General features: G+C 50.0%; 1 protein-coding gene across 2 annotated transcripts in view; it reads right to left on the minus strand.

Annotated features, from left to right (window-relative positions):
- AP2A2 (adaptor related protein complex 2 subunit alpha 2) overlaps positions 1–25,256 on the minus strand; it is a 99,779-nt gene that overhangs the window by 16,633 nt on the left and 57,890 nt on the right. Inside the window, exons 6-15 of one of the 2 annotated variants that reach the window (XM_053562699.1) lie at positions 23,147–23,248; positions 13,850–13,958; positions 11,887–12,037; positions 10,573–10,741; positions 8,967–9,104; positions 6,292–6,474; positions 5,828–5,925; positions 5,234–5,465; positions 4,931–5,104; positions 938–1,098 (exon numbers count right to left, since the gene is read on the minus strand). In XM_053562699.1, the coding sequence (XP_053418674.1) occupies positions 938–1,098; positions 4,931–5,104; positions 5,234–5,465; positions 5,828–5,925; positions 6,292–6,474; positions 8,967–9,104; positions 10,573–10,741; positions 11,887–12,037; positions 13,850–13,958; positions 23,147–23,248 (1,517 nt within the window). The remainder of the gene's footprint in view (positions 1–937; positions 1,099–4,930; positions 5,105–5,233; positions 5,466–5,827; positions 5,926–6,291; positions 6,475–8,966; positions 9,105–10,572; positions 10,742–11,886; positions 12,038–13,849; positions 13,959–23,146; positions 23,249–25,256) is intronic. The other variant, XM_053562700.1, reaches the window with a different exon arrangement.

Genomic DNA, 25,256 nt, shown 5'->3' on the forward strand with positions numbered 1-25,256 from the left:
CCCCATTGCACAGGGCAGGCAGGAGAAGATCTCAGAGACCATCACACCTCTGGGAAGATTTAAAAATAAACAGGGAGCAAGGAGGAGAAATGCACAGAGCCAGCTCAACAGAGAGGACAGGACGTGCTCCAGGAGGACAGGCTGACGCTCATGTCTTGACGCCAGGGAGATGGGGACAGAGAGGCCTGGGCAAGGGCCCAGGAGGTACTTGGACACCCAAAGGAGTTAGGGCAGGAGGAAGGCTGGGGGGGTGGGGCGGGTGCATAGGGCCTGGACTTTACAGGACCAGTCCTCGATTAACTAAACATTTCTTTAAAACAAAAAAACAAGAGGATGAGAACCTAAAAGGCAAAGATACAATAATTTAAATCAGGTTAGAAAGGGGGTGAAGGGGAAAGAAGAAACAGCTACCAAAGGTGTTTATTAGCAGCCTGAGAAACAGCGAACAACAGGTTCAAACATCACTGCACAGATGAGGTATAGCCAACAACCAGCCCACTGGGAGCTACTTGTTTTTTGGGTATTCCTTGTTTTGTTTTGTTCTTTTGAGACAGAGTCTTACTCTGTCACCCAGGCTGGTGTGCAGTGGCATCATCACAGCTCACTGCAGCCTCCAATTCCTAGCCTCAGGCAACCTCCTGCTTCAGCCCCCAAGAGCTGGGTCACAGGTGTAAGACGCTGGGGCCACCTCCACATGGCCTCTTCCACCTTATTCTTCCCTCCTGAGAACAATGACTCTGTCATGAGCAGTGGCAGTCCACAACTGAGAGCAAGGAGTGACAGAGCAAAGCCCCCACACAGCAGGGTTCCCAGGGGCCTTCCAAGCGGTGACCTAAGAGGGGGCACTGCTGCCCACCTCTGTCCAGCGGGCTGCGTCCAGGCAAAAGTCAGGCTAGGGGTACTAGTCCTGTCTCCAGGACTAAGGAAACCCAACTACCTGGCAAAGTTGTCTTCAGAGCCGGGAGCAAGAGGGGCGACTGCAGAGGCAGAGTCTGAGAACACGTCCACAAGCAGCCCACCACCGGAGGAGGGTGGGGGCCCTGCAGGGGCAGGGGGTGCCCCCAAACCCAGCAGGTCTGCTGACGGAGAAGGCGTAGACTGGAAAAGAAGGAAGGACAGCGTCAGAACACAGCTCCATGCCTGGTCAGCTCCAGACAGCTTGCCACGCACAGCCTCCCCCCGAGACACACACAGGTCAGTGAGTGACCAGTAAGTGAGGGATAGCAGCCATCTCCAAGAAGCAGGCACACCCCAGAGTCAAGACTATAGACACCTGAGCTTTAAACATCAGTTACAATGTTGTACAACTAAAAACACAGCCTACATCTTCTCACAAACACTCTTTGAATATAAAAATAGTTCTAAAAAAACTTTTCCCACAAAAGGGATCACAAAGATATGTATGGTTTAAGAAATAAGACCACGTATGTTACCGTAAGTTCTCCAAAACAAGAGTAGGTTTTTTTGTTTTTTCTTCGAGGCAGAGTCTCAAGCTGTCACCCTGGGTAGAGTGCCCTGGTGTCACAGCTCACAGCAACCTCCAACTCTTGGGCTCAAGCGATCCTCTTGCCTCAGTTTTTCTACTTTTAGTAGAGACAGGGGTCTATTTTGCTCAGGCTGGTCTTGAATTCATGAGCTCAGGCAATCCACCTGCCTTGGCCCCTCAGAGTGCTACGATACAGGCGTGAGCAACCATGCCTGGCCACAAGAGTACGTTGTAAAAGATGAAAAAGCAAGCAACTAACATTCTTAGTCATTAAGTTTAATTCCGTTAGGGAGAAAATAGATGTCTTTTTAAAAATAACTACTTTTCAATCCTGGGCAAAGGCATGAGAAGAGCCACCGTGACATCTCCACTGAGCTGGACGTGACTCTTGCCCACCGCTCAAGGTCCACTGCACAGGAGCCTCAGCTCCCACAAACCAAGGGGCTGAGCAGGGGTGGGGCTGGCTCTGCTCTGGGCTGTCCACCACAAGGACTTGCTGCACCCACAAAACCGACGCTCACACTCTGATGCTGCACAGGCGGTCTCAGCGCTGGGACACTCCCACCCAGCCAGAGCACAGTGAGCTGTTGGGGGCACGATTACCTCTGTGACCACAGGGCACTACTGGAGCCTCACAGGCAAAAAACACAGATGTGAAACGTCCTTCCTTGAAGACTCATCATGAATGACTTCTCATTGTCCCACCAGACATCCATAAACGCAAAAAAATCAGTTCATACAAATAACTGAGACCAGACCCTAAGGCCCTTTCACATCACTACAAAGATAGTGCACTATGTCGCATTTTAAAACACAATCATAGGCAGGTACCCCTGCTCTGGCACCACCCACAGCTGCAGGGCCTGCAGCCTGAAGCCATGAACCTTCAAAAGGCTTTTCCCCAAGGACACCCCTCATTGCCAGGTCGTCTTGCTGAGCCCTCTCTATATGCCGCTCATACCTAAACCAGCAGCTTCTGCCTGATTCCTCCTAAACCATGTGGCCAAGCGCCAAAGCTGAGACCCAGGCCTACCTCAAAGTCCACCCTGAACCTCCCTAGGCAAACCTGCGTACGACCAAAGGCCTGAGGCCCAGGTTCTCCTCATTTCTCACAGCCACATAAAAAAAGTCAAATAATGGCTGGGCCTGGTGGCTCAAACCTGTAATCCCAGCACTTTGGGAGGCCAAGGCAGGTGGACTGCTTGAGCTCACAAGTTCGAGGCCAGCCCAAGCAAGAGTGAGACCCTGTTTCTAAAAAAAAAAAGAAAAAATAGCCAGGTGTTATGGCAGGCACCTGTAGTCTCAGCTACTTGGGAGGCTGAGGCAAGAGAATCACTTGAACCCAAGAGTGTGAGGTTGCTGTGAGCTGTAACGTCATCACACTCTACTGTGAACTGTCTCAAAAAAAAAAAAAAAGTCAAATAAGAAACTATAAAGGAAGATGGATGACAAGTGTCAAAACAGCTGTCAAAGCCCCTTGGTGGTTCCTCTTAAAGGATGAGCCACTGTGAGAAGGGAGAGCACCCAGAACCATTCATAGGTTGAGACAAGCTTCGGGTTTTCTGCGACCTGCTGGAAGCCGGCTGCCAGGCAGCCCTGCACACTGCCTTAAGGGGCCACGTCTGCCTCCACAGAGGCCCCCCAGCCAGGGTCACACTCCCCTCTGCAGGGCAGAACTGCTGCTGTTTCTTGCTGGCCTGAACCCCATAGAGGAGCTGCCATCCCAGCATCCCAGGTCAGTCCCTGCCCAGCCCAGCATACACAAACCCTCCTGCACACTCTGCTTCCAGAAATCCATGCCCTGTGCCAACCCAACCCACCAACAGAGTCTCTGGAGCCAGGATGGCCTTGGTGACCTCTTTAAAACTAAAGTGTCACGGTGCCCAAAAGAGAGGGGGAGATGGGCACCAAGAAGCACCGAGTTACGGGTGTCCCACAGCACAAGTTCAAGGGCAGGCCACTAGCTCTACAGAGCGCGTGGAAACTGGAGTAGGATCTGAAAACTGACTTCCCAGTACATCACTCAAGCATGAAGGGAAGACGATGGGAGAGGATGTGCATTTATGTTACACTCCAAAGCCCACTCAGTATGAGATCTGAATTGCTGGAAGGTACCGAGCAGGTACCCAGAGGCCAGTGCAGCAGCTGCCAGGACTAACAGAGCGTCACAGGGGCAGCCTGGGCTGGGGGGGCACCGAGGACACTGAGTCAGGAAGAGGAGAAGGGAGATGAGATGTCAGGCTTGGGAGAAAACAGGCCTCATCACAGCCTGGCACTGTTGGCCAGGGCAACACTACAAGCAGCAGGGCACACTAGTAGCCCCCCAAGGCCAGGCAAAGAGCACCCAGACTCAGACAGAAGCACCCTTTTTTTTTCTAAGACCAAGCCTCACTCTGCTGCCCTGAGTAGAGTGCCGTGGTGTCATAGCTCATAGCAACCTCAGACGCTTGGCCTCAAGTGATTCTCTTGCCTCAGTCTCTTGAGTAGGTGAAGTACAGGCACACGCCACAGCACCTGGCTATAGAGACGGGGTCTCGCTCTTGCTCAGGCTGGTCTCAAACTTGTGAGCTCAGGCAATTCACCTGTCTCGGTCTCCCAAGTGCTAGGATTACAGGCGTGAGCCACCATGCCCGGCCTAGGAAACACCTTCTTGACAAAACCTCCAGGCTGTGGTCATTCTGCCCACGGTATATGACCATGGGAGCTTGTCCTGACAAAGCGCCATCTGCCACGGGTAGTGGCATACTTGCCATCAATGGGCCACCACCCGGGAGAGGGAACAAATCCCTGCAGAGTTCCCTCTTACAGGACAAGTGGAGCCTACACAACCCAGACAGAGACCCTCTGGGGAGCGATTGGAGGCAACACAGTGGTCTGCAGAGTGAAGCTCTGACAGGACGGCCAGACGCCTGCCCACTGCTGAGTTCCCACTCCAGTTGGAAAGAGAAAGCAAATACAACTGCAACTCTCAAAATGACACTTCTCAACCAACTAATAACAAAGGAGATTTTCATGTTTGTAACTATTCTTCTCTGGTCACACAGATGGAAAATGAGCTGTAACCCAACTTGCTACAGAAAACCCCCTCAACAGGCACGTCAACCCATCCTACCTCCAGGGTAAGGCTGTCCTGCAAGAGAGGGGGCAACCTCCTGCCCTAAAACACATGGACGGGCAGGATGCAGGGCCGATCTGGACCTGAGGAGACGCCTGGAAGACACATGTCCAGCAGGCAGACACTGGCCCTGGGGAGGCCAGCCAGGGGTGTGGCCAGGGAGCACAGAGTGCCTGATGCTGGAAAGGGTCTGAGCCTGGGCAGCCACAGAGCTCACAGCACTTGCCCTGAAAGCTAGCAACAAACTCTCCTGGCAGGTCAATGCCCTATTGGTCTAGAATCCGGGACAGGGCCCTGGTGGGTCTGATACACAGCGAGAAGGGACCCACCGCAGCACTGGTGTTGGCTGGTGCAGGCTCGGGACCTCCATTCACATCCACGCTACGCTCGCGTTTGGTGTCCTCCAGGTCCGTCACCGTGCTCGGGCCCTTCTTCTTCTTGAGCTTTGCCAGGATGGAGGACTCACGTTCTGGGAACGGGGGCATCTCCTCCAGGACAGTTGCCTTGTTGGGAAGAACAAAGGGAGAGCCTGGTCCAGAGACCCCCTTCACCCTCAAAGCCCAACTTGAGGTGCCAGGACACACTATGGAGTAGGCTGGCATGGGCAGCAGCCGCCCGCCACTCCAGCCTACCAGGATGTCGGTGCTGGCCACAGTGCTGAGCCGCAGGTACTCCACGGCACGCTGCTGCAGCTCCACATCCGCATTCCGCAGCTGGCTGTCACTGCGCAGCACGTCCTGGATGGTGGTTTTCACCTCCGGGAAGAGGTTCACAAACTTGATGTAGGTGGACAGCAGCAGCGCCCGGGTGGGCACACTGCACAGGTGGAACTTGGAGTGCAGCAGGTTGAACTGGACCAGAGGGCTGGGGGCAGGGAGGGGACGACGGGAGACGCATATCAGCTGACCTGACTCGCCTACATGCCCCAGCAGGGGAGGGACCAGATGCTCGCCAGGACAACCCCCCCCCCCCCCGCGAGTTCCCAATATAATTGCAAAAGCCCTCTAACAATGTCAGGCATTCGAAACCAACTCTCTGTCAACTACATTCTTTTTTGTGTTGCTTGCAGGAAAATAAAATATCAACTCAGAACAGAGGTGGCCTTACTAGACTTCTCAGTGAGGCCCAACTTGAGTCTCAGGCCGTCTCACCCATTTGAGGACACTGGCCACCCTGCGCCCAGCCTGGCAGGCCCAGCCAGTACCCCAACCCCCAGGGTCTCTTACCTGGACCTGGGGTCCCCAGCGATCAAGTTTCCAAACTCCCCCAGGATGTAGCCACCCACTTTGACCAGGTTCTCATGACACGCTGGGGCCTGAAGGGCCTGCAAAACCATTGACACGTGAGCAGCTGCTTGGGCCATGTGCAGCCACTGTGCAGGATGTCCAACTGACCCCTGCCCTTGCTACCCAGCATTTCCATGTCCTATGCACATCGGGGACACTAGCTCTAAGAGGGGGTGTCAGGCACAGGTACACAAGGACAGTGTGAGGCACGAGGCTGGGCAGCTTTCTCTAGTGGTCCCTTGGAAGCCAAAAGTTTGGGAATTAGTGTGAGAAGAAACAGGGTCAGTAAAGACCTCAGAAGCAGAAGACCCAGAATCTCCAGGAAGCACTAGAAGGGAGCCCAGGAATACCCCCGGAAACCAGCACTGCCATCCAGACAGGCTCCCCGCCCTGCTGGGTCGCACCTCAAACACAGTCTTGGCAGCGTAGCCCTGCACGTCGTCTCGGTTGATGACGATCTGGATGACTCGGTACCACACCTCCTCACTCACATAGTCACCAGCGATCCGTATCAGGTTCAGGATGGTGTCCACATACCAGGCGTAATCCACCGCGTACTTCTCGGCTAGGATGGCGACCTTCAGCACCTGTGGGGAGGCTGCTTAGGGCAGGTACCCACACGCCATCAGCTATCCTGAGATCCGGCTGTCACCCAAAGTCTGAGCAAGAGCTTCAGAAGGACCTAGTCATCTCTACAAAAGCTTGGGATGCACAGGGGCTCTCACAGGTGTCCAGAGGAGCCCAGAGCCCCAAGAGTCTAAGTCACTGGCTTAACTGAGGACAGCAGCACGCCCACCAGTGAGAAACCAAAGGCCCAGCCATTTGCACCAAAGCACACAGGAGCCTCATATGACAACAATGCCACCCTCACAGGAGCTGTCTGCAGGCTCTAGCCCAGGCCAGCCCACTGCGGTCCCTCACCCTCCCAAAGGCCCAGCCCTGGGGCAGCCCCACTCTGTGCTCCCTCCTGCTCTAGCTGGTCTCCCTCAGGAGCCTCACCTGGCAGTCCCTTCTCTCCTCCCTCCCCTCAAACACTGGCACCCCAGGCCCTGTTTGTCTCCCTTCACTCTTCACAGAGACCCTCCACTCCTTTATCCCGTGCCCTGCTATGTCCACCCACACCCTCCAGCTGGCCCCTCTGGTGCTCCTGACCACGACCCCAGGGCCCCCACCTGCAGCCTGTAGACCCCAAACCAACTCTGACACTTCCAGCACACCATTCCAAAGACACTGCCTCTAAGCCCCATCCCAGCCCGCACTGTGCACATGGGGCCCCTCAGAGCCACACTGGCCCTCTGCAGCCCTCCCAGTGGCCTCAGCACCACTGCTAACCCTTGAGCAGGCTACTACCACCTCCACAAGAAGCCCTCCAAGGCCCCCAGGTTATGGGTACTCCCTCCAGTCATCCCCCCTGAAACACACAGAGACCAGGGGTGCTGCTCAGTCTGTCCCTCCAAGAAAGGGACATGCCTGCCTGCAGCAGAGAGTGGGTCTGGCCCCGGTCTGGACCTCCAGACCCAGACAACATGCACTAACATGCCCTGAGCTGGACAGTACATGTCTCATTCTCCATGCCCAAAGACAAAAATGAAAAGCTCATACCTCTGCCTCTAAGACACCCAGAGCTAACCCACCCACCACAGGGGCCAAGGCCAGGCCATGCTGACCCAGCCAGAACAAATACAAAGCACTGGCTGGGGTGGATAGGCCACCTGACCAGCAGACTCCCACACTCCCACCCAGTCCCTGCCCTTGGAGCCTCCCTCCCCACCAGGCTCATGGTCAGCAATCTACCACCAGAGGGGCTCCACGGAAAGCAGCCCCCACTGTGGGCAACTGCAATGCTGTTCTGAGGTCCAGGCAGTGCTAAACGTAACTCTCAGCACTGAGGCACCAACACTTGAGCCTTGTTCAATAAAAGAACTTTGAAGGCCCACAGATCCCACCCCACCAGCACAACCACATCCCCACTCAGGGCAATCCTGTCACCTGCAGCAAAGCTCCCAAGGAGCTGAAGCTGCACTTTGTTCCCCCAAAAGACAAACAAGAAAATGGTCTTCAACCTGACACAATGGCTCACACCTATAACCCCAGCAATTTACAAGGCAAAGATGAAAGGATCTCTTGAGCCCAGTCATTCAAGAGCAGCCTAAGCGACCTAGGAAGATTCCATCTCTTCAAAAAAAAAAAAAAAAAAATGTTTTAATTATCCAGGCATAGTGGCCTGCTCCTGTTGTCCCAGCTACCCAGGAGGCTGAGGCAGGTGATCATTTGAGCCCAGGAGATAAGAGGCTACAGTGAGCTGTGATATTACTACTGCACCCCAGCCTGGGTGACAGAGCAAGCTGTGATATTACTACTGCACCCCAGCCTGGGTGACAGAGCAAGATGCTGTCTCTTAAAAAAGAAAGGAAAAAGAAAATACTTTTCTTACAATGGAGAGGCTGTGGTCCTAGCTAGTGACAGGACAAAAGCCAGCCCAATTTTCTAATGTAGAACAATGTGTTGGTGGCTTCCCTACTCAACTCCCACTGTCTATGCAACAGTGGACGCTAACAGGCCACCACCACCCCCCCAGCTGAATGCTCAACAAAGACAGCTCAGGCCCTCTTCTCTGCTGGCCATGTGGTCATCACGAATTCTTCCCTCATGCTCTGGGTTATGTTCAGTCTTACACACAAGACTTTGCTGAATATATACAGCTTGGCAAGTGTGTGCGCTTACAATGGCAATGACAAAACAACACTGTCAACTAAGCTGTGGCTTAGAGCCTTCCTCCCTAGAGACACCAAGAAATATGCTGGACATGACAGCCAGAGCTCGGCTCAGACCTGGAGGTACACAGGGTCATTGCTCTGCAAGGACAGGCCATGAACAGTGGGCACTTCCACTACTGTGCAGACAGAAAGGCTCTCCTGGAAGTGCTGATTGAAAAGCTGAGGCCAAGGGGCCTTTCATCTGGGATCCAGGGGTGCTCCCGTCAAGCTGGCTGAGCAGAACCACATAACACAAAGGAGACCCTGCATCTGCAGCCACATCTGCAGCCGGACAGGGCTTGACGGAGGCCATCAGGACTCACGATCTCTTCCCGGATGGAGTAGTCGGCCGTCTCCAGGTAGCTCAGCATCTCAGCCACGATCTGCTGGGCGTTGCTGCGGTCACACATGGCATAGAGGAGGTCCACAGCCCGCTGTCGCACACTGACATCCCGCTCGGTCTGGGGGAGTGAGGCACAGGCCAGGTGTGTGCTGCGTCCACTACACCAGCATGCAGACACTCCAACCCAGACAGGCAGGACAGCCCCATCCCAATGCCCTCTGACTTCCCCTCACTCACGGTCTGTGTCTGGTAGCCAATAGGCCCTGCACACACAGAGCCCCTCACCCCCAACTCACTTTCCCCCCTCGATCTCTACGCTCGGTCCAAACAGGTCCAGATGGCCTAGAATAAAGATCCATCTGCTCACTCATCCTTGGCCAGCTTCCCTTAGGCCTGAGAACAGTGCCTGGCATGGTCGTCAGGCCTCTCCATTGTGTGGTCACAGACCAGCACCTCCCGAGTCGCCAGGGAGCTAGTCACAAAGCAGGTTCTCTCACTTCACCCAAGAACGCAGAACAAGGCCTACACAGGCCACACGATGCAGCAGGGCCTGCAGCCCCAGTGCAGGTCTGGGGAACACTTTGGAGGCTACTACTGCTATCCCTGTACACTCACCAGTGAAGAACAGAGCAGACACTAACAGCAATGGGTGACCCCCAAGAGGCCAAACCCCTCAATAGACTCTTGTTCAAAATAAGCACCCAGGCTGGGGGCAGTGGCTCACACTTGTAATCTCAGCTCTCTGGGAGGCCAAGGAGGTGGATTGCTTGAGCTCAGGAGTTTGAGAGCAGCCAGAGCAAGAACAAAACCCGGTCTCTACTAAAAACGGAGAAATTAGCCCAGCATGGTAGTGGGCACCTGTAGTCCCAGCTACTCAGGAGGCCAAGGCAGGAGGATCACTTCAGCCCTGGTGTTTAAGAGCAGCCTCAGGTACACAGTGAGACCCATTTGTACAAAAAACAAAAAACCAAAATCACCCAAAGCAGCTGTGAGTTACATGTAAATACCAAGGAGCAAAGTGGGCACAGCTATGAGGCTGGGGTGAGAACGAGGGCACAGAGTGCCCTGAGTGTCCCTTCTGCCCTCGGTTTCCTCGTGCACTTGTGCTGACAGGGATGTAGCAGACGCTGGGTGCACTGGATCACAGGCGACAAAGGCAGACAAGGGGACAGAGAGCCTACAGGGCTCTTCCGACTCTGGAATTTTAATCCTTGAAAAAAGTACATTTTCCTCCGCAAAACAGGCATTTTCTTAGAGATAAAAAGCATAATATATTTCATCTTTCTACCAAAAAGAATTGTTTTTATTTCCTGAAATATATGTCAGGACTCTATTATGTGAAGCCACACATCGTGACCTTTCCACAGCAGAGACACAACTGCCCAACACAGAACAGGGATATTCTGACTGCAGCAGGGCAGTCTGGCCTTGAGCTGAGACAGGACTTCAGGGCAGGGTGGAGACGGCACCAGGCCGGCTCCAGCTCAGTCCTGAGTCTGTGTCAGCATGAAATGCCCTGTCCTGCCGAGCTCTGCAGGAGGGCCCAGGCCCCTGGGGGAGTAAGCACCCTAGGTCAGAGCACATACCTTCAGGGCATTGATGACGGTGTCAATGTGTGTCTTGACAGCCTCATGGGAAAACTCAGAGCTGGCCAGTGCACACATGCTCTCCAGGGCCAGGTAGCGCAGGTTGGTCTCGCGGTGCTGCAGGAACTGGCCTAGCTGGTTGCAGGCGCGCACCAGCAGGTTGGGCTCGCTGCGTGGAGGGAAAGGGGGTGAGCTCCCAGCCATGCTGCCCGAGACGAGGATCCCTCAAACCCTGCTGGTGGTTTTGCATCACTCTGCCCACAAGTCACCATGAAAGCAAAGCAGCTCATGGGCCTCTGGGGCTTTTCTGAGCAACTCTGCCAAATCCCACCAACTCCAAAGAGCTGAGAACAGAAGGACCTTGCACCACACTGCTGGTCAAGCTATGATATAGAACTCTGACCACAGCAGGATCATCCCTCCTGGACAGTGGGCAGGAGCCCTGAGAGGAGACTGAGGAGGCAGGCAGGGGAAGTACAGTGGCCAGAGAACTCAGCTAAGTCTCCACCTGCTCTGTGCTGCCTCCTGGTGACAGGGCTTCTCTTCACATGCATGTAACAGGGACAGGTTTCCTGACACTGCAAGTTTTAAGTCTCTAATCCTGTTGAAGTGTAACTCTCAGACTGTCCTGGGAAACTGCCTTTGTAAAAAGACACTGTCGTGAAAAATGGTTTTAGCTAGTCACAGAGAACGCCTACCCACGACTTGGTATGCTCTTCATCACAAGGGCCCAGTGGGTGTCTCCAACAGCCCTGCCTGCAAGCCGTGTTGTGACGCTCACAGAACCCTAAAGCAGGCAAGAACATTGGGGGGGAGGGGCGCGTGTACCATGGGAGCTGAGCAGCAAAAGCAAGGAGGGAGCCCGCCCAGGCAAGCCAATACCCACCGCCTCACCTATTCTGTGCTGTATGGGCAGACATGGCTATTGTACCACTGCCCAGGATTGCCCAGACCAAAACAGAGCACAGCTCGTGCCCCAGGAAAGCCACAGCCATTTTCCTCTCCTCTCTGTAGGATTATGTGAGGAGCCAGGCAGGAGCCAGGGAGCAGGAAAGGCTCTGGAGGTAGCACAACTAGCAAAGCAGTGGTGGTGACTCTGAGACCAGAGAGGACACGCCAGGCTGGAGAAGGGAGGACAGGAGGGAGCTCACGGGCACGGACACACGCACACAGCTCAGAAGGAAGGGAAAGCCAAGCACACTGCAGGGCCACGGAAAGGATAAGTGTAGACCCACCCTGCTCACTCCATGTAATGTCAGCAAGAAGAGAAGCACAGGTATTCAGGAGGTGGCCTTCCCGTGGCAGGCAACTCACCTGTCATGGTGAATGATTAAGCTGATGGCCTCAAAGAGCACAGCGTTCTTTGCATTTGAGTGCTGAACTTTCTTTGACTTTGGTGGTTCCTGGGCTTTGTTCAGGACAGTCTCCAGGCACTCTGTCAGGCGGCCTCGTACCGCAGGGTCTTCTGGGCGAGACAGAAAGGTGCCAGCCAGGCTCCCAGACCCACCACCCCTGTCCTGGCTGCACACCTCAGGGAAGAGGCTCTCCCGACACACTGCACATCTTCCACTTTGATTACGGTTTATCCCCATTTGAGTACACAGGTGAGAGTATGCACAGAACTGTATGAAAACGGGTGGCCAGTGTCCCTGTCCACATGACGTTGACGTCAGAGGGCTTAATAGCCACAGTAACTGCACAAACACTTCAATGCAAATGACACACAGAACGCTCTGCTGAGATGCAAATTATACAAATCTGGAGAAAATAAAATCTGAGAGACACAATAAGATGCATCATAAAAGAGTTTGAGGAAAAGGGGGATAAAAGGTTTCCTCTACCTGAGATAATTCTAAGACAAACAGAAAATGTAAACAGTAATTAAAAAAAAAAAAAAAATTGGGGCTGGGCAGAGTGGCTCACACCTATAATCCTAGCACTCTAGGAGGCCCAGGCAGGGGGATCACTTGAGCTCATGAGTACAAGACCAGCCTAAGGAAGAGCGAGACCTGGTCTCTATTAAAAACAGAAAAACTAGTTGAGTGTTACGGCAGGCACTTACAGTCCCAGCTACTCCAGAGGCCAAGGAAAGAGGATCGCTTGAGCCCAAGAGTTGGAAATTGCTGTGAGCTATGATGCCACAGCACTCTACCAAGGGTGACAAAATGAGAATCTCTCTCAAAAAGAAACAAAGAATTTTAAGGTTCTACTAGAACCAGAAGAAGATAATGAACCAAAAAAGAATGAGAAACCAACAAAATACCAGAATATCAGAAAAAGCTCATGCAACATATCTACTAAAAAACAGCAGCACATCCAGCTTGCAGCAAAACCACCCATGGAGAATGGCCGGGAACCACCCTGTGAGGACTGAGGAGGGTGGAGATTCTGCAAACCACATCAAGTCAGAAACTCCAGCCCCAGCTCAGTGGGAACCCCCTTCAATCCAGTGAGGCACATGGGCCTGACTCTAAATGGGCAGTGTTTCTACTTCAAGATCAAAAGATGTTTAATACAGAAAGTTACAAAGAAAACATCCTATATGAAAATAAAGATTAAAGGCGCCGCACTCACTGCACAGTGGTTACGGTGCCAGCCACCATACACCAAAGTTGGCGGGTTCAAACCCGCCCAGGTCAGCTAAACAATGACAATTGCAACAAAAAATAGCCAGGCGTTGTGGCAGGTGCCTGTAGTCCCAGCTACTTGGGAGGCTGAGGCAACAGAATTGCTTAAGCCGGAGAGTTTGAGGTTGCTGTGAGCTGTGTCGCCACAGCACTCTACTGAGGGCAACAGAGTGAAACTCTTATCTCAATAAAAATGAAACATTAAAATATAAAGGTTAGAACAACAAAGTAATCTCTGTAGAAGGTGACTTGGAATATGTGACAATTTTAATGTATAATATCCACCAAGAAATTGTTTCTAGACATGTACCTTAGGAGTCAAATGGAATGTCTCAGGATGAAAGATAAACATGAAAGTAGCTTTGACATGTACAGAAGCATTATACTGATGACTGAAATTTTAGGATACAAGTTCCTAATAGTTTCAAGTTTTAATTTAAAAAGAGTGCCTCAAAAAAGCTACACAGATCTGACACTCCACAAAAGCACAGACAAACCCAACCTCAATAGCTACTCTGTGAAAGCCAAGATGTGGGTAGCAGCAACAGCAGGGCCCAGGACAAGATGTGGGCTATCAACTCCCTTCTGGACTAAATGAATCCCCGGGGAGAGGCTGAGGCAGCAGCCCCACCTGGCGGCAGGGCCATTACCTGGGGGTGGGTAGCACTGCAGCAGCCTCAGCAGCTTGACTGACAGCCAGGGTGCCGGGACAAAATAGTAGGTGTAATCCTGAAGGTCTGTGGACGCGGACGTCACAATCTGTAAGGCAACAGGAGGGGTGAGACACATTGCCTGTCAAGAGCCCCAGAGCGTGGACCCAAGAATCCTTGTTCCCTGGCAGGCCTCAGCTGGGAGTGCGGCTCTGTTTACGGTGCAAGGATAATGTTCGCTGCCTTTCTACCCTTCACTTCACATGGGGGGCTCGGGGAGGGGCAGCCCTGTCACCTTCAGCAGCAGCTCTGAGTGCTGCTGCTGTGCTCTGTGATGCACAAAGTGGCCAAGGGCACAGCAGCCAATTGACACAAAATACCATGGCACCTGGGTGTGGCGGTGGCATTCACAGCCCCAGCCAAGCTTCTGGACAAATGGCCACTGCCATGACCCTGCAGCTCCACCAAGACCAGAGCCAGCGTCCGCCCTACCTCTGGCTTTAGGACGGCAAAGCATTCCTTCCTCCCTCACCCAACAGAGAGGTGAGCAGCTCAGCTGTCTGGGAAGAGGGTGAACCCACACCTACCACCAGAAGGGACCAGAACCACATCACATCTGAGCAAGGCAGGGACTCTGCCAGTATCAGCTACCTTTGAAATGTGTTACGCCACCGAAGCCATTCTCAGAAAGTCATAGCTTTAAATAAAGATATTTGGAACAAAATAAGGAGAAAAGCAAAGAAAATTCATCTGAAGGATTTAAAAGACACTAGAAAACTAACTCAAAGAAAGTAGAAGAAACAAAATAATAAAGATACAAGCAGAAGGTAATAAAGCTGAAAAAAATACAACACTGAGAACTAACAAGGTCAAAAGTTAATTATTCAAAAGAAATTAGTACACACTTGAAATTACTCACGAGAAAATTAAAAGGTGCATATATCCGATGTCAAAACCAAACAGAGGCTGGGCACAGTGGCTCACACCTATAATCGCAGCACTTGGGAGGGCAAGGCAGGTACTGTGCCCTAGCTCAAGGGTTCAAGACCAGCCTGAGCCAGAGCGAGACCTCACCTCTAAAAATAACAGGGCATTGTGGCGGGCACCTATAATCCCAGCTACTTGGGAGCTGAGGCAAGAGAATCACTTGAGCCCAAGAGTTTGAGGTTGCTGTGAGCTATGACACCATGTTACTCTACCAAGAGCAACACAGTGAGACTCTGTCTAAAAAAAAAAAAAGACATGAACATTGGGATGAATTAACAAGTGTCAAGAAAATGCAACTTGGGGCACCACCTGTGGCTCAGTGAGTAGGGTGCTGGCCCCATATACTGAGGGTAGCAGGTTTGAACCCGGCCCCAGCCAGCTAAAACAGCAGTGGCAACTGCAACAAAAATAGCCGGGCATTGTGGCGGGCGCCTGTAGTCCCAGCTACTCGGGAGGCTGAGGCAAGAGATTGCCTAAGCCCAAGAGCTGGAGGTTGCTGTGACCTGTGACACCATGGCATTCTACCGAGGGCGACAAAACGAGACTCTGACTAAAAAAAAGAGAGAGAGAAAAGAAAATGCAACTTGAGCCGGTCCCAGTGGCTCACACCTGTAATCCTAGCCCTCTGGGAAGCCAAGCAGGTGGACTGCCTGAGCTCACAGGTTCGAGACCAGCCTGAGCCAGAGTGAGACTTTGTCTCTAAAAATAGCTGGGCATTATTATGACGAACACCTGTAGTCCCAGCTACTCAGGAGGCTGAGGAAAGAGAATCACTTGAACCCAAGAATTTGAGGTTGCCGTGAGCTATGATACCACTGCACTCTACTCAGGGTAACAAAGTGAGACTCTGTCTCAATTAAAAAAAAAAAAAAAAAAATGCAACTTAACTCAAAGTGATGAAAGAAGAAACAGAAAATATGAAGTTTTATAACTTATTAAATAAACTGAATCCATAGAAATTTTCCCATAAAGAAAACCCAAAGTTCAAACGGCTTTAGCAGTTTATGATAAAAATATTTAAGGGGGGGGTGGATGGGTGGAGTGAGGATAATTGGTGGAACCACACCTACGGTGCATCTTACAAGGGTACATGTGAAACTTACTAAATGTAGAATATAAATGTCTTAACACAGTAACTAAAAAAATGCCATGAAGGCTATGTTAACCAGTTTGATGAAAATATTTCAAACTGTATATAAAACCAGTACATGGTACCCCATGATTTCATTAATGTACACAGCTATGATTTAATTAAAAAAAATGTTTAGCAAGGCTCAGAGCCCATAGCTCAGTGGTTAGGACATCAGCCACACATACCGGGGCTGGTGGGTTCGAACCCAGCCCAGGCCTGCGAAACAACAATGACAACTACAATAACAACAACAAAAAGAAATAGCCAGGCATTGTGGCAAGTGCCTGTAGTCCCACCTGCTCCAGAGGCAGAGGCAAGAGAATCGCTTAAGCCCAAGAGTTTGAGGTTGCTGTGAGCTATAACTCCACGGCACTCTACCAAGGGCAATATAGTAGGACTCAGTCTCAAAAAAAAAAAATGTTTAGAAACACAGAGAAGGGAACGTCTTCAACATGAGGAAGAGAACCAAACTGCATGTCACAGCAAATATCATATTTAATGGCAAAATGTGAAAAGCTTCCCACTGAGACAAGAAATTAGACATCAATCCTTATGTTCAATATCACAGGAGAGGTCTAAGTTGAAGCAATAACATAGGAAATACATACAAATACGGACTGCAGAAAAACAAACTCATTGTCTATAGATAGTATGATGTAATACAAAGAAATCTACATATAATTTACTGAAATTATTAAGTGAGTTTAATAACTGAGGGAAAATTATCAACTCCAAGATTAATATGCAAAAACCAACTGTACAATATAGGGTCGAATGATTTCTGCCAAGGGTGCCAAGGCCACCCAGGGGGGAAAGACAGTCTTCTTAACAGATAATGTTAGGAAATCCAAACACCCACAGCTACACAATGTACAAAAGCAGCTCAATACCAAAAGACCTAAGTTAAGACCGAAAACAATAAAACTCTGAAAGAAAACATAGGGCAGAAACTTCACAACACTGAATTTGGGGATGATTTCTCAGATATGACAACAAAGGCAACAAACAGGCAACAAAAACAAAAAAATAAACAAACTGGACTTCATAAAAATTTTCTTTTTGGGCGGCGCCTGTGGCTCAACAGAGTAGGGCATCGGCCCCATATGCCGGAGGTGGCGGGTTCAAACCTAGCCCCGGCCAAAAAAACAGTTTTGCAACAGAGTTTCACTTTGTCACTCCCAGTAGAATGCTGTGGCGTCACAGCTCACAGTAACCTCAAACTCTTGGGCTCAGGGATTCTCCTGCCTCAGTCTCCCTAGTAGCTGGGACAGCTATTTTTAGAGACAGGGTCTCGCTCTTGCTCCGGTTGGTCTTCAACCTGTGAATTCAGAGGATCCACCTGCCTCAGCCTCGCAAGTGCTGGGATTACAGACATGACCCACCATGCCCGGTCTTAATTTTTTTTAATTTTGTACATCAAGACACTGCCAACAGAGTAAGAAGACAGCACACGGGATGGGGGAAATACTTGTGAATCACGCAGCCAATAAGTAATCGATATCCAGAAAGTATAGGGAATTCTTCAAATTCAACAACAGAAAAAACGAGGAGCCCAACTGGAAATAGGCAAAGGACTTTAATAGACAGTTCTCTAAAGAAGACACGACGAGGGTGGGTAAGCACATGAAAGATGCTCTCTGTCCCTGACCATCACAGAGCTGCAAGTCAGGGGCCACGGTGAGAGTCCCCCTCCCGCCCAGCAGAATGGCTGCTCTCAAGAGACAGAAAACAGGCTAGGCGAGGTGCCTCCCGCCTGTAATCCCAACAGTCTAGGACAGGGGTCCTCAAACTACAGCCCATGGGCCACATGCGGCCCGCCAAGGACATTTATCCGGTCTGCCGGATGTTTTTGCCACCGCTGCCTGGCCTGCTTAGCAGCCGACTAGTCCCAGGCCCACAGTGTGCATGTGTGGAATGTGAGCCGAACTCTCTGACTCCCCTGCATTTATATTCTGATTGCTATTCAGTTGTGTATGATGTTGTATGTTGTGTGCTGTGTAAGCCCCAGTTCACACTGTTGCCATCTCTGAGCAGTGCGAGTTCAGCCACATGCTTGTATGGCTGAACTCGCATTAGATTCAGAAGAAAAAAGGCATATGTGCCTTCTTACTTCCTGCAGTGGAATCTGATCGCATGGGTGAGAAGACCCATGCGATCAGATTCCTGTGGAAGTTCACAGATCGCAGTGCAGCTCGCACAGGGTAGTGTAAACTGGAAAGGTGGTGGAGGAACTGGCTCGGTAATTGTGCCGGTTACCGCACGGCACAAGTGTGAGCCTGAGGTAAAAGCAGACTTCTACCAATATGGGCACTGGTGAGGCTGAAATGATGTGGACTGGCAAGGCTGCATTGATGGGCACTGATCAGACTGCATTGATGGGCAGCTCAGTCTGTATGTCTCTGTGTGGGCAGTTATTGCTGGTATATTGTTTTTGGAGCACTGTGTATATATATATAGATAGATAGATAGATATGTATTTTACTAATAGCAATTTGGAATCCCTAGGAAACAATGATATCAAGAAAGAGAAAAATTGAGTCGGAGTGTAGGATAGTCAAAAAACAGTGGACTTATGATTACTTTTTCATGCGGTACAAGGAAAGAGCTGTGTGTTTGATATGCCAGAATATAGTGTCTGTGTTCAAAGAATACAATTTGCGTTGACACTATCAAACTCAACATGAAGATAAATATGATTGTTTGGTCGGAGAAGTAAGAAAAGGTAAAATATTAAAACTGAAAAATACATTGACAACTCAGCAAAATACTTTTGTGAAGCAGAAGCAGCTAAATATTTCATCACTGCGAGCAATTTTTCAAGTTGCCAAGCTAATAGCAGACCATTCGTGGAGGGAGAATTTGTTAAAGATTGCCTTCTTTCTGTTGCCAAAGAGATGTGTCCAGAGAAGGCAGATTTATTTAGTACAGTGAGTCTTTCAGGACCTACAATTACACGAAGGATTGAAAAAATGGGAGACAATTTGCATCAGCATTTGCAAAACTCTGCAAAAAACCTTTCCTATTTTTCCTTGGCACTCGACAAAAGTAATGATGTTCATGATTCTGTACAATTTCTGATTTTTATTCATGGGACTAATGACTATTTCGAAGTCACAGAAGAGCTTGCTGCACTGCAAAGCATCACAGGAACAACTATAGGAGAGGATATTTATCAAAAGGTTTGCCAAACTGAATAGTTTGAAGCTGGACTGGGCAAAACTAGCCAGTGTGACAACTGATGGTGCTCCTAGCATGGTGGGGTCTAAGAAAGGAGTAATTGCTCACATTAACCAAGAGATGGACAAACATAACCATTCTCATCCAATAGCCATACCCTGCCTCATCTACCAACAAGCGCTGTGTAGTAAATCACTGAAGAGGGACTCTGTTATGAAAACTGTGGTATCTTGTGTTAACTTCATTAGAGCTAATGCACTAAACCACAGACAATTTCAGGAATTTCTGTCTGAGCTAAATGTTGCCCATGAAGATGTTCTATACCACAAAGAAGTCCACTGGCTAAGTCGAGGGAGAGTTTTGAAACATTTCTATGACTTACTTCCACGGATTACAGCTTTTCTGCTTTCAAAAAACAAAGAAGTACCAGAGCTCAATGATGCAGAATGGAAATGGCACCTTGCCTTTCTGACAGAGGTAATAGAGCTACTCAACAGTTTCAATGTGCAGCTTCAAGGAAAGCAGAAGCTCATCTGTGATATGCAGTCACATGTGAAAGCATTTGAAGTAAAATTAGGCCTCCTCATCAAACAAGTGAAGGAGGAAAATTTCTGCCGTCTCCCCACGACTCAAAATCTGTTCGCGGAAAAACCATTGGTTGCATTCCCAAACAAAAGATGTGTGGATTCACTGGAAAAGTTGTAAAAGGAGTTCCAATTTAGATTTTAAGAGCTTCATCTCCATGAACAGGACATACAGCTTTTCCATAACTCATTTTCTATTGACATTGAAAATGTGGGTACAATTTACAAAATGGAACTGGCTGAACTGCAGAATTGTGACTATCTGAAAGACGCATTCAAGTCAAGCAGCCTTCCTAATTGCTATGCATCTCTCCCCTCTGAGACATATTCTAATCTCAGGAACCATGCACTCAAAATGGCAACCATCTTTGACAGCAACTTATGTCTGTGAACAGACTTTTTCCAGAATGAAACATCTGAAATCTCTAACCAGATCTAAACTAACTGATGCACACTTGCATCACTTGTTACGACTAGCAGTGACAAATATGGAACTGGACATTGACCATCTCATTAGCCAAAAGCAGGCCCATAGTTCCCATTGAAATACCGGTAAGTTTGTTGATTTAACTTTACTTGTTCTTCATTTTAAATACCGTATTTGTTCCCGTTTTGTTTACTTCAAAATAAGATATTTGCAGTGTGCATAGGAATTTGTTCATAGTTGTTTTTTTTTTTAACTATAGTCTGGCCCTCCAACGGTCTGAACAGTGAACTGCCCCCCGTTTAAAAAGTTTGAGGACCCCTGATGGATCACTTGAGAAGGGTGGATCACTTGAGCTTAGGAGTTCAAGACCAGCTTAAGCAAGACCAAGACCCCGTCACTACTAAAAACAGAAAAATCAGCTGGGCATTTTGGCAGGAGCCGGTAGCCCCAGCTACTCAGGACGCTGAGGCAGCAGGATCACTTGGGCCCAAGAGTGTGAGGATGCTGTGAGCTGTGATGCCTTGGTGCTCTAGCCTGGACAATAAAGAGAGCAAGCCCTTAGCTCCAAAAAATAAAAACAAAACAAAACAAAATCACAATAGCACACAGCCAGATGGTTACCACCCCAAAGAACAGAACACTCACTGCCTTTGACTCATAACACTCACTTCCCCAGGTCTCCAGCGTGCCCTGAAAACCGTGGACTTGCCAGCCTCTATGCCAGCAGTTCTCAAACTGTGGGTCATGACCCCTTTGTAACAATGAAAATACATCACGGCATTAGGAAGGTTGAGAACCACTGCTACGGTCATATGAGCCAATTCCTTAAAATAAATAGTATCTCGACAGATGGTTATGGACACACACACACCTCCTATTGACTGCTTCTCTGAAGAACTCTGACTAATACATAAACTGAGTCAAAAAATTAGAGAAATTATTTCATTAAAGAAATTTAAGAGTATATGTGGGCCTATAAACCAGCAGTTCTCAACCTGTGGGTCATGACCCCTTTGTAACAATGAAAATACATTGCACCATTAGGAAGGCCGAGAACCACTGCTATAAACCATTTAGAACATATGCAAGTGAATTCATATACCCCTTTTTATCTTAAAATAGAGAAGCGAGAATTAGTTAACAGCTACCATTTTTTTCACACAATTCAAACATTTTCTTCAAAATCTGCCTTGAAAGGGTAGCTGTAGGGAGCTCAGAGGCCCATTTCTTTGCAACCTGCACCTGCTTTACAGCCCAGTCATTGCAGATGCTTCAGAACACTCGACTTTCAGTGACTCTGCATCCCTTAATAATGGTTCATTTCACCAAAATGAGATCTATAAACTGTTCCGTACACTCAATCTGTGTGTGGTGATCAGAACTGTGTCAATGTATATATGGTGAACTGGGTAAAATCAGAAGTTCACTATCAATGCATTCCTGTGTACACATCTGAAATTTTGCCTGACCTTGTACTTATAGAAAATATCTTTTTCCATAAAATACAAGTTTCTAACACTAGTACTATGTTTATTTTCCTTTACTCAAGAAAGTGCCTGTGGTCACTGTTTTATCAATATTTTTTTTTTTTTTTGTAGAGACAGAGTCTCACATACCACCCTCAGGTACAGTGCCGTGGAACCACACAGCTCACAGCAACCTCTAACTCTTGGGCTTACACAATTCTCTTGCCTCAGCCTCCCGAGCAGCTTGGGACTACAGGCGCCCGCCACAACGCCCGGCTATTTTTTGGTTGCAATTTGGCCGGGGCTGGGTTTGAACCCGCCACCCTCGGCATATGGGGCCGGCACCCTACTCACTGAGCCACAGGCGCCGCCCTTTATCAATATTTTTTAAGAAACATCTGGGTGTTGATAAAGAAACCACTTGCTCTGAGTGAGGCGAAAATCCCAGAGATGCCACCATCAAGTCATCAGCGATGGCAGATGCAGGACAAGAGATCTCGTGCACACCGCAGGCAGTGCCGAGCGGATCACCACGTGGAAGCTGGTCTGATCCTGTCCATTATCTCAGGCTTAAGAGCAGCTGCCCAGGGCCCAGCAAGGCCACGTCGGGGTAGACGCCCACCAGTAGTACACACACACGTAAACCCAGAGACACCCAAGGCTCATACAGCTCTATCATTCACAACAGCGTCAAGGTGGAAAGGCACTGAGTGTGCAACACGACAGTGGACAGATGACACACTCACACGGTCAGATTCTATGCAGCACCAGAAACCAAACAACAGCTACACAAAACAAAAAGGAGGGTGTCTCCATGATGAGCAAAACAAGTCAAACACAAAAGAATACATTCAGGATCGGGCGGTGCCTGTGGCTCAGTGGGTAGGGCGCCGGCACCATATACTGAGGGTGGCAGGTTCAAACCTGGCCCCGACCAAACTGCAACAAAAAATAGCTGGGCGTTGTGGAGGTCACCTGTAGTCCCAATTACTCAGGAGGCTGAGGCAAGAGAATCGCCTAAACCCAGGAGCTGGAGATTGCTGTGATGCCACAGCACTCTGCCAAGGGCGACAAAATGAGACTCTGTCTCTTAAAAAAAAAAAGAAAGAATATATTCAGCATCAATTTATGTGAAATTCAAAACACAGAGCTAAGGACGGGTTTTAGGGTGTGTACTCAGGCGGTAGCACTGGAAGGAAAGCAAGGAGTGGGCACCACACAGCAGGGTGGGGCCAGGCCCTTCAGTGGGGACCACAGGGCTTCTGGGTACCAGCAGCACCATCCCCAACTGGCTCACTCTGGTGACAGGACTGCCAGCGAGACTCCTTGGCCCTACACATCGTCCAGCACAGAGGGTGCTTCTCAGTTACCAAAAAGGTCAAAAGGAAAGCCAAGTCCCAACCAAGGCAGCTTCCATTCTTGAATTTACAAACTGGAATACCTTGCATTCTAGAAGGAAACTAACAAACAAGGTGAATCACTAGACACACAGCCACTGACTCTCGTCCCCACAAGCAAACTTACCCTGCTCAGTCTTGAGACGGCCAGAGAGACGGAGGTTTTAAACTCTTCGGGGTTCTTCTGCGCTAGAGTGGTGATCAGACTGGTGGCGGCAGTAACCACACCCTGGAAGACACACACCAGTCAAAATACTAGAAGCTGACCACTTATTTTAAACTCATTTTCCAAATAAAACCAGCACCCTATAGGCCACTTTAGCCCTCAGCCTTCAAACCCACTCTGATGGAACCACACTGTTTTCAAAACCCAGACAGCACACACAAGGCTGTCTTTTTTCTCTCTGAAAACATGGAAACCCTAGCTGTGCCCAGCCCAGGCCCCTGCTACGATGACGGCTACCAGGCAGCAGAGGAGCAGGCCACACACGCCACCCAGACTGGCTGCACGTGCATCTCAGATCTGTCATTCCAGGTTAACTATAAAGAGAGCCGTCATCTTCAGGCTCATGTGAATCTTTACAACCCAGAAGCAAGACCATAGAAAATAGCCACTGAGCCGGGCGTGGTGGCTCACGCCTGTAGTCCCAGCGCTGTGGGAGGCCAAGGCGGGTGGATTGCCTGAGCTCAGAAGTTCGAGACCAGTAGGAGCAGCAGTGAGCCAGAGTAAGACCCCGTCTCTACTAACATCAAAAACAGCCGGACATTGTGGTGGGCGTCTGTAATCCCAGCTTCTGGGGAGGCAATGGGATAAGAGAATCACCAGAGGAAGAAGATTTAAAAAAAAAAAAGAAGAAGAAGAAGAAGAAAATGAACAACAACAAAAAAAGGTACTTAAAACGAAGAAGAATGAACAAGCAAGCTGAAATTAAAAATTAAAAAAAAAAGAAAATAGCCACTGAGAAAGCTCACTTTCCTTTCATAGAAGTGGCCCCAGTTGTGTCCCTGAACCAGCAGGCTGGGTGAGAGCCACAGGCACACCCCTCGAGCCAGTCCCAGACCCCACTGGCCTGGGAGGGAACAGATACAAACCTGGCGCACACGTCTCCTTCCGAGAAGCATGGGAGAGTCTGCCAGGCCTGGGACCACCACTAGTTAACTCAGGGTATCTCACACCGCCTCACAGACTGGTTATGTGAAGTTCTTTAGGTGCTCTTCCTCATTTGGGCAAAAATAAATTTAAAACAAAGTTCTTTCATGAATATTTAAAAATATATAAAACTGAATGACACTTATTGGCTCTGCAGACATGAGCAGTAAAGCCTGCCAAGGAGTGGGCCCAGAGCTCCATGGTGCCCAGCGCTGCCCAGAGGGCCGTGGTGTATTGCTCCCTCGACTTCCTAATGAGAACGTGAAAGCTATTACAGAAAGGGGTCTGACTTGTCTCACTGTACATTTCTCAGAGGGCACAGTGAGCACTAAGAGGCTTTCCCGTCCAACAGAGAACTTTTATGCTATAAATACTCAGTGCCCTCTCAGTGCCTTTGCAAAATGGGGCAGACTACTCCCCACTGGACTCCCGAGCGCGTGGCCAGAGGTCTAGTCCCCGAGAAGGATGCACCCTTGGAGTCAGTGGAGCTGACAGTGCCTGCAGCCACTGAGCCAAGCCCCTGCCCCTCCACAGGAAGCCGCAGCCTGGCTGCACCTGCACAGGGCCTGTCTCAGAACAACTCCATCCTTAGGGCCCAGGACCACTTGGCCCAGCCAAGTGCCCAGTGCAGAGTTGAAGCCATGTCACTTCCCTCCTGCCAGTGCAGTGTCCTATGCTCCACACGACGGACTGCTGACCCACCTGCAGCTGGCCCTGCCCATGTTCCCCTGCCTCATCCTGAGGGGCATGCACAGGCTCACTCGCCCTGAGTGGGCACTGACACCCTTCCAGTGATTCCCACCTTGAGGTCAGAGGAGCCAAGGTCAGGCCTCCTGAGTTTGGGAGCTGGAAGGAGCCAGACGCCTGGCCACAGGAAGGACAGCAGCCCAGGGGGGGCCAGCGCAAGTGGAGGAGAGCACAGATGAAGCAAGGGCCTGCAGCCTGAGGGCCCTCCTGGGTCTGGGGGCGCCAACCTCAACCCTGTTAAGCTTTAGCCTGGGTTTCCATCACCTATGACAATGAATATGCGAACCAACACACCTGTCAAAGTAAAGCTGAAAATGCAAAAGCAAACCAAGAAACCAGG

Source organism: Nycticebus coucang, chromosome 14 (assembly GCF_027406575.1).
Source record: "Nycticebus coucang isolate mNycCou1 chromosome 14, mNycCou1.pri, whole genome shotgun sequence".
Taxonomy (NCBI): domain Eukaryota; kingdom Metazoa; phylum Chordata; class Mammalia; order Primates; family Lorisidae; genus Nycticebus; species Nycticebus coucang.